Below are 9,004 nucleotides of genomic sequence, written 5' to 3'. Positions count from 1 at the left end.
TCTTGGTATCATTTCATCGCCTACGTTTTTCACTTATTTTAAAATATTACACCATGAAGGGGCCTGCATAGTTCTCTTCGCAATAGCCCAACACGACGAACATATATTTCAAGTACACCTGTATTTACAATCGACCTTTAATTTTTAGCACAGATTTTTAATTATTAGTAGCTTCATTTCAGGTATTTCCAGAATTTCCCACATGATCTCTTCATTGGCCAGCATACCCGACGTTGCCATCCCAAACAACGAAATTTCAAATATTTCGATGTGGCGATCATTTATCTAAAAATAAGCTCCTAAATCCAAACACTGTGCCACAATCCTACACTTACGTTGCCAAAAGCATCAAATGATGATAACAAACCAAACCACTCAAATTTACCAGTAATGGGAATTACATGCGTGCGAGAAGTGGAGCACAGTGGGGGAAATTTTATAGAGATGTAGGTTTTATTAAATTACACACGCCGTAGCTCAGAAATAACAAAGATCTGTATTTGCGAAGTCAAGTCGTCCGCCTGTTGTCCATATCAAATTTTTAATCATTCTAGAGGTCGCAATTTATTGGAAGACCGCCTCGTAATTAATAAGGCTCAGGATTTGTGGAGAGAACGACGCCTATTGAAAAAGGGGAATATCAAACAATATTGCCATTAGAAAAGTACATATGTACTGCAAAAATGTTTCCTTTTTTATTTGGACACCACACATTTTAATTGAACAAGATTTTATTTAGGTCGTATGGACATTTCAGCAAATTTCAACAAATAATAATGTCCTCTAAAGGAATTCCAAATAACACCTTTCGCATAGATTGTAGTCGTGCCGTTTAGATAGCTGCCATTCAAATTACTTTTAAGAAAAAGCCAAAAAGAAAACAATAATGTCAAATATTATTTATAAATTTCATTTTCCATGCCACTTACCTGCCATGACAATTTTTATACCACCAGGCACCTGTAGATAACTGGGCACAATTATTATTATGTGCATCATTATCCTGATCTTTTGTTGTGAAATTGCAACCCAAATGATACAACAATGAATCGCCAGCGGTACCACTATAATTACCCAAACTTTGAAGTTTATATTTTTCCGATTCACTGGCCACGACAAAATTGTCATATTTGGCAAAGCGGCGAACATTTTCAAAATCCTCTACGACTACCAACAGTTCGTAGGGTCGACTATTGGTCAGTTTGTGTAAACGCTCAAGACCAATAAAATATTCTCGGCTTTTATTGCCAAACCCCTGTTTATACTCTTGCCATGTGCGGTAAAAGTTCTCTGAGCCATCAATGCGGCGTTGTATAACAATTTCTCCATAAGCACGTTCTTGTTGTTCTTCTAATTTTCGGATGAGTGATTTATTTTCTTCATCCAACCGTTGTAGTTTTTCATCGAAATCATCTAATCTTTCATGTAAATGTTTGTTGGATTGTATAAATTTATAGACATCAGTGTACCATTGACTTATGCCATCCATATCTTCGGATTCACAGAAATCGGTAGATATCTGAAATAGAGAAGAAGATTTTATAAGAATATGCGAATAAAGATGCTTAATTTAGGCATAGAGACCAAACAAAAAGCATATATACAAAATCTCAATTTGCTGACAATTAATTTGACAAATATTATTAACACTTTAGAAATTTTTAAAATCTCGTGTACACTTTTCCGAAAAAAAGTGTGAAGAGCACTACTTACCAATTCCATTTTTATTTGATCCACAATATACAAAATAATTAGAATCATGTGAATCAGGTAAAATCTTCCAATTCCAGAATTCATTTTCAAGGCCTTAGTTTACCGTTGCTTTCCGAAACATTTACGCTAAATATTATTTGCCAACTGAAGTCAATAGTAGATGAGATTCTTTTGTTTATATTCTATGAAATATATTACACGAATGTTCGGGGAAATACCAACCGCAATCTAAAATGTATAGAGAAATGGGATTGTTATTATTATTATCAGCGTACTTGTTGTTCTCAATGCATCTTTATCAACTACTAGCTGATCCGTATGCACGTTATTGGACCTCATTTAAATTGTTCAATGGGGCGCCATTTAGTTGCTGCAGATTTTTGCATTTTATACCCTCAGCCTTTAGGCTAAAGAGGATAATAAAATTACTTAAAAATATTCCAAAAAATATAAATTCAGCAACTAAAAAAGGCACTTAAACTTTTGGTCATAACTGCCAAAACAGCAAATTTCCGCAAAAGGTCTATACAGTTTTAAAATCTACAGACGCTAGGCTTCAATTTGGTACTAGTGGCCATTTGTGCGAATTTTTGCAAAGTAACTTAAACTTTAAGGAAATTCATCCATCTATATTAAATATTTTTATTTTGACCGATATTATAACCAAAATATATGGTAACCCTTGCAATTCCTCTATATTTGCATAACTAGAAAAATGAAGCTAAGGCAATTAACTAAATGACTCAACTTAAGTTGAGGCATTAAAAATAGCACTTTGTTTAAAAAATTCGCTTAAAATATAAATTTTTTTTTTCAGTTTTAAATACAATTTTTTCTTCAAAATTAGTCATGCTTTTTCGGCTTTTTCTCCTTAAGAACCGCGAAAAATTGAAAGAATAAGTTGAGTTTCGAAACATTTGGAATGTTTTGAAGCGATTTTCATTTTTAAACTTTTAAAACGATGTCATGAAATTTTTTATTTTTGTCGTTGGGCGCATCCACTGTGCATTCCCGTCAGAGAGGCCACATTTCTGATTTTTTATACCCTCAGCCTTTAGGCTGAGGGGCCAAACATGTGCCCCATCGAAATAATGGCTTTAGACCCCAAGTATGTTTGTACGATATCCGTTTCAGACAATTTTGAGTAGATCTAGCAGTGTCCGTCCGTCTGTCTGTCTGGCTGGTGCGCACGACAACTCTCGAACGGATCAATCGATTCGGTTCAAATTTTGAGTATCGAAATATTTTGTCCAGATTTGATTTAAGTTCGAAAATGGGCCATATAGGTCCACTCCTTCAGGCACCTCCCCCCACATACGTTCAAAAATTGTCGCAAAAATTGTGCGCACGATAACTCTCGAAGGTAGTAAACGAATTGAACCAAACTTTGCATATGGTAATACTACCTCAAGGCATACATTAGGTTCGAATATGGATTATATCGGTCCATTTCTTCAGGTACCTCCCACACAAAATTTGAAATAAGTGCAGTTTAGTGACACCTCAAGAATCGTTATGAAATTTTTTGTAACAGGATGTTCGTGCGGCCCCTGTTACGTCATTGTAATTTTTTTCGAGGGCAAGTTCATAGTTCCCGTGATAATGGCGCATAACCTCAAAAAACGCTGCACTATGTCTCGAGTTCAAATAAAAGGTGGCCAAATATAAAAGGAGTTGGCGTTGTCAGATGAATTTTGGTATAAATACTTATAGTTCACTGACAATGTCGAGACTCAATCAGTCCACTCCTTCGGGTACTTCCCACACAAAATTTCGGTAAAGTTCAGTTAAGGGCCTGTTCAAGAATCGCTTTGATTCTTTTTAGCAACTTACATTCACTGCCCCCCATATAACGGTATAATCTTCATCAGGTCCACACTTCCTGAGAAACTAGCCTGAAAGGTACAAAAAAGACCTATGACACCGTGTGGAGCGCAAGATAACTCTCGAACGGATCTGTCGATTCGGTCCACAATTTGGTCTTTGTAATATTTTGTGCAAACTTACCCCCAGTTTATGTATTTCGGAACGAAAATGTGTGCGCATGAAACACACCCAAACTTTAAGGTAAGGTCACATTAGGCAAATATTTGCTCCAGCGACCGGCATTGTGCGCTTACTGAGATCAAGTGAGTTTTAATAATTCATGGAATTTATGCTAACTTGCTCTCAGTAAGCGCACACTGCCGGTCTCTGGAGCAAATATTTGCCTAATGTAACTCTACCTTTAGTTTTAGAAATTTTATTTCCTTTGCTTTTGCTTCACACTCAAATCTGGTAGTTTTTCTTGCGTATTCATTTTCTTTTCGACATACATAAACAGGCCCTTAGTTTAAGTTAGAAGATAAGTCATATCGTTTCACTCCTTCAGGTAGCTCCCCCACAAAAGTTCAAAAATGTTCGGAAAAATTTATGGGAGTGACCGATTTGGACCATACTTTACACATCCTAAAATATCTACCAGATATAGATCAGGTTCGAATATGACCTATATTTGTCCACCCCTTCTGATACCTCCCACATAAAATTTTGGATAAATTCACTTTAAGACCTGCACTCGAATCACTCTGATTTTTGTTGAAACAAATTGCATTCTCTGTGTCAATAATGGCAGTAAAAGTTTTTTCATGGGCAAGTTCATACTTCTTGAGAAAAGAGCCCGAAAGTTGTAAAAAACACCTATGGCACCATATGTAGTGCCTGGAAGGATCGAACCGAATATATTACCGAATATAGCTAAATTATGTTTTTCGCAGGCTAATGTGATAAAAAAGACCTATCTATCGATATTCCCGCAAATTTTTGAGCTTTAATCCTATCCATACTTTTGTCGGTGCATACGGCCAACATTTTGAAAACCACCCTAAATACATAAGTTTTTCTTTGAAAAAAAGTATTTCAATCCACACAGGCTGAGGGTATATCGGGTATATCTCTATCGGCAAAGCTGATATTTTTTACTTGTTATGAATGAAACAAACCATATGTGGGTGAATATTGCGAAAAGACTTGTTTATAACTATTTTTCGGCTTATAATTGGTGACGTATGGGATGGAAGATACCAAGGAACGGCCCTGACCGGCTTTAACATGGCAAAGCCCAGGATTTATCTTGGTCCCTCTTTCATCTCAAGTAGACACTGACCTCCCCGTGGTGTCATCTGGGGAACTGTCTTAAGCACCCGTTAAATGTAGTGAGCTAACATGTGCTGCGCGTTCGCCCATAAGAACGTTAAAAACTTCAATTTGGGCTTCGGGCTAGTAACCCTTCCCTAGAAAAAGCAGCCTACTATGAAAAAACGAAAGAAAAGAAAAACAACAAACCACTCTAAAGTTGACGAACCCCGCAAACGTTTTAAGGACCATCATCTGCGGATCTACACCTGGAATGTTCGAACTCTTTATATAGAAGGTGATGTTTTAAGCATTGGCAGAAGTACTTAAAAAGTACAAGGCCGACATTACTGCACTGTATTGTAGCTGCCATGACGTAAAGTATGAGTTTGGTTGCGGATTCGTAGTTAGTCGGAGACTAAAACATGTGGTATCCAGCTTCACCCCAGTAAATGAAAGACTTGCTGCAATTCGAATAAAAGCTAAATTCTTCAACATCAGCTTTATTTGCGCTCATGCTGCCACTGAAGAAAAGGACGAACAGACCAAAGATATATTTTACGAGCGCTTAGAAGAAACATATGACTGTTGCCCTGCCCATGACATTAAAATTATTCTAGACGATTTTAATGCCAAAATTGGAAACGAGAATATCTTTGGCCCAAAAGTCGGGAAATTCAGTCTCCACAGTGAAACATCTGACAATGGTATGAGGCTGATAGACTTTGCAGCTGCAAAAAACATGGTAGTTAGCTGTACCAGATTTAATCATCTCGATATTCATAAGGGCACCTGGCTGTCTCCAGATCAGAAAACAAGAAATCAAATTGTTGTTGTGATAGATGTTGTGATAGATGGAAGACATTCATCGAGCGTGTTGGATGTACGATCGTTCCGAGGCGCAAACATTGATTCGGAACACTACTTAGTTGCAGCAAAGGTACCCGGTTAAACGTAGCAAACAAAGTACGAACAGATACAAGACGAGAGTTAGACATCGGTAAGCTGCAAACACAACAGATAGCCACAGCATATTCCACTCAACTAGCCCAATTGCTTAATGAAAGCATTCCCCGTCCCGATAACATATCAGCGCAATGGCAAAGCATTGCCCACTCCATGCAAACAGCCGCCAAATCCATACTTGGATACCAAAGACCTCAACCAAAGAATCCATGGTATGATCAGGAGTGTCGTGCTGCTACCGAAGAGAAAACTGCGGCATATAGGGCTACTTTACAATCCGTAGCAACGCGTAGCGCACGAGAAAGGTATCGGGAGAAAAGGAGAGAGGAGAAACATATTTTCCGCAGGAAAAAGAGAGAGATGAAAAAATCGAGATGTACAGGAGACAGAATGAAGTCCGAAAATTCTACAAAAAAAGTGAAGCATCAAACTGTTGACTTTGGTACAGACGCATCCTCCTGTATAGACCAGCAAGGTAATTTGGTAACTGATGCAGATAGTGTATTCGAGATATGGAAAGAACATTTTTCCAAACTGTTGGTATCCCATACTAACGAAGACATCGAAGATACCTCAGATCCAATCCCAGAAGATGGTATTGAATGTATACCGCCCAGCCAGGATGAGGTAAAGGCAGCAATAAACCGGCTGAAGAATAATAAGGCAGCAGGAGCCGATGGCTTGCCAGCCGAGCTGTTCAAAACCGAAGGCGACGATTGGAACGTAAGCATCCTATGTCTAGTCCACAAGAAGGGATATAAGACTGTGTGCTCCGAATTACAGGGGCATAAGTCTGTTCCCTATTGCATATAAGATAGTATTTGGGCATATTGTGTGAGAGACTAAAGCCTATGATCAATGAAATTATTGGACCCTATCAGTGCGGCTTTAGACCGAGCAAATCCACCATTGAGCAGTTATTTACCTTGAGACAAATCCTGGAAGAGACCCAGATCGACACCTTCCATATTTTCCTCGATTACAAAGCAGCCTTCGACAGCCCTGTACGTTCAAAGGTGTTCAAAGCTATGTCTGATTTTGGTATTCCTGCAAAGCTTATTCGGCTTTGTAGCATGACGTTAACTGATACTTGGTCCTCGGTTAAAATGGGAAAGAACGTCTCCGAAGAGTTTATTACCAAAAGAGGTTTCAGACAAGGAGACGGCCTGTCGTATGATCTTTTCAACATACTGCTGGAGAAGGTCATACGAGACGCGAAGGCCAAAAGAAGTGGAACAATATACACGAACATCCATATGTTACTTGCTGATGCCGACGACATTGACAACATGGGTCGATCGGTAAGGGAAGTAACTGAAACCTTTGCAAAAGTCGAAAGGGAATCTGCTAAAGTGGGTCTGGAAGACCAAGTTGATGGTGTCGACGCGCAATGCGTCCATAGAGATCCAACTTTTGACGTTGGTTCCTATCATTTTGAGGTAGTAAAGAACTTCGTCTACCTCTGCACCGCCGTAAACACAACCAACAACATTAGTTGTGAAATACGAAGAAGAATAGTGTTGACCAACAGACGCTACTTCGGTATGAGTAAACAATTTAGGAATAAAGCCACATCTCCTCAAACAAAAACAACGCTTTACAAAACACTGAAACTACCCGTGCTGATGTGTAAGACAATTTTATGCATTAATTAGCGATGGGTAATTTTTTTGTCATTACCGTAGTTATAAAATAACCACGGTAATATGTGTCACGGTAATGATTATTCTTAGATTTAAATGTGGAAATCTTCAAAATTTGTTACAAAATATAATATAATTCAATGAAAGCTTAAGAAATGAATACACCATTACCATAAATTTGGAAATTGTAATATAAATTATGGACGAAATACTCCCCACGGGTATGATACATTTTCGGGAACATGCAAAAAACGCGTCAACAGTTCTCAAACAATTGATTATATTTTTCACTTCTGTCGATTATCTTTAAAACTAATGGTAATTGTCGTTATATTGACAGATTACATGTAAACAAAGAACTGGTTTAAAGCATGTTTTCTTAATAAACACATTGACACACGGGAATAACAAAACAATAGGACACAAAATTATATATTTGGAAATATTAATGAATATCTGTGTTTTTGAGCACAAAACGATTGTTTCTAAGAATTTAAAATTTTTCAATATTTTTAACCCTAAATGCGTCGGGACACAGAAACAAGACTTTTCGCAATGAAATCGAGTGGATTTCGTAAATGTAAACCAAGCATATCACGTGATCAAAGTTAGGGTAGTTCGCATTGAAAGATTTATCGTTAACTAATAACACTACAATATTGAACGTTCACATAATTTTACTTCGAAATGTTCTATATAATGTCAGAAAAAATATTAGTTTCAAGATCGGTAATAGGTACGTGTATTTATAGGTAGCATAGTATTGAGGTGGTCCCATATGTAATACATTTAAATTAAATTTCACAATATTTTAGGTGGTACCTATCTGAAAAATATTGTAAATGCATGTCATTTCTTTTAGATAGTTATGCATCCTCTGAGTAGCAAGGTGTTCAAAGATAAACAGTGACAACCTGAGTAAAATGATGAGTTTATGAGCCAAAAAAGTGGTATGTTCGGCCAATTAAAAGAAGGGCTACCTGAAACCACATTCAAAATAGTAAACGTTATGTTAACTCTCAGTAAAAGTTATTTACTACATTATTTTTCAGCCGCTTCTAATATTTAAAAAATCTTCACAGCTTCTATTTGCTTCATTTGGTGTCTTAATTTTTGTTTTTTTAAGGCCAATTAATAGAATTTGTAGTTTATGTTATTTTTTATTTTTCCAATATTTCGACTGTATTCTGCAGGGTTCTTGTATTTGTGACGGCCAGACCGCTGTGTTGTAAAAATTCACGTTCGCAATTTTTTTATTTCACATATGCCGCCAGGCAAAAAGGTAAACAACGATAATTAGCATCTATTAATTTGTTGCTCATAATTACCTTAGAACAAGCAATATGTAAATAAATTAATAATAACAAATTTAAGTAATAATAACAATTTTACCAAATTTAAAATTAAGTTACAAAAATTTTCCGTATGCCTGTCCACCAGATGTGTAATATTTTTGCCAAAAAGTTCCAAAAAAATATTTCTTAGGTTAAGTGTTATTGTATAATCGTTGTGTCTGTCCACCGGACGTAAAGTATTTTTGCCGAAAATGTTCAGAAAAGATTTCTAGG

General features: G+C 36.8%; 1 protein-coding gene across 2 annotated transcripts; it reads right to left on the bottom strand.

The window, feature by feature from the left end:
- Window positions 1–650: 650 nt before the first annotated feature.
- Window positions 651–7,993, bottom strand: LOC141398719 (fibrinogen C domain-containing protein 1-like). Of its 2 annotated transcripts, XM_073976311.1 has the most exons (4): window positions 7,608–7,993; window positions 1,714–1,941; window positions 930–1,519; window positions 651–855 (listed from the first exon to the last, which is right to left on the bottom strand). In XM_073976311.1, exons 2-4 carry the CDS (start codon window positions 1,795–1,797, stop codon window positions 732–734), a joined length of 798 nt encoding a protein of 265 aa, XP_073832412.1. In that variant the 5' UTR covers window positions 1,798–1,941; window positions 7,608–7,993; the 3' UTR covers window positions 651–731. The 2 variants fall into 2 exon arrangements, with proteins under 2 accessions (XP_073832412.1, XP_073832413.1); XM_073976312.1 differs by lacking the exon at window positions 7,608–7,993 and having other exon boundaries at window positions 1,714–2,074.
- Between the last annotated feature and the right edge of the window lie 1,011 nt (window positions 7,994–9,004).

This window comes from Musca autumnalis, unplaced genomic scaffold (genome assembly GCF_047663935.1).
Source record: "Musca autumnalis isolate F117 unplaced genomic scaffold, ASM4766393v1 scaffold_3, whole genome shotgun sequence".
Lineage (NCBI taxonomy): Eukaryota > Metazoa > Arthropoda > Insecta > Diptera > Muscidae > Musca > Musca autumnalis.
This window is presented reverse-complemented; position numbering and strand designations above follow the sequence as displayed.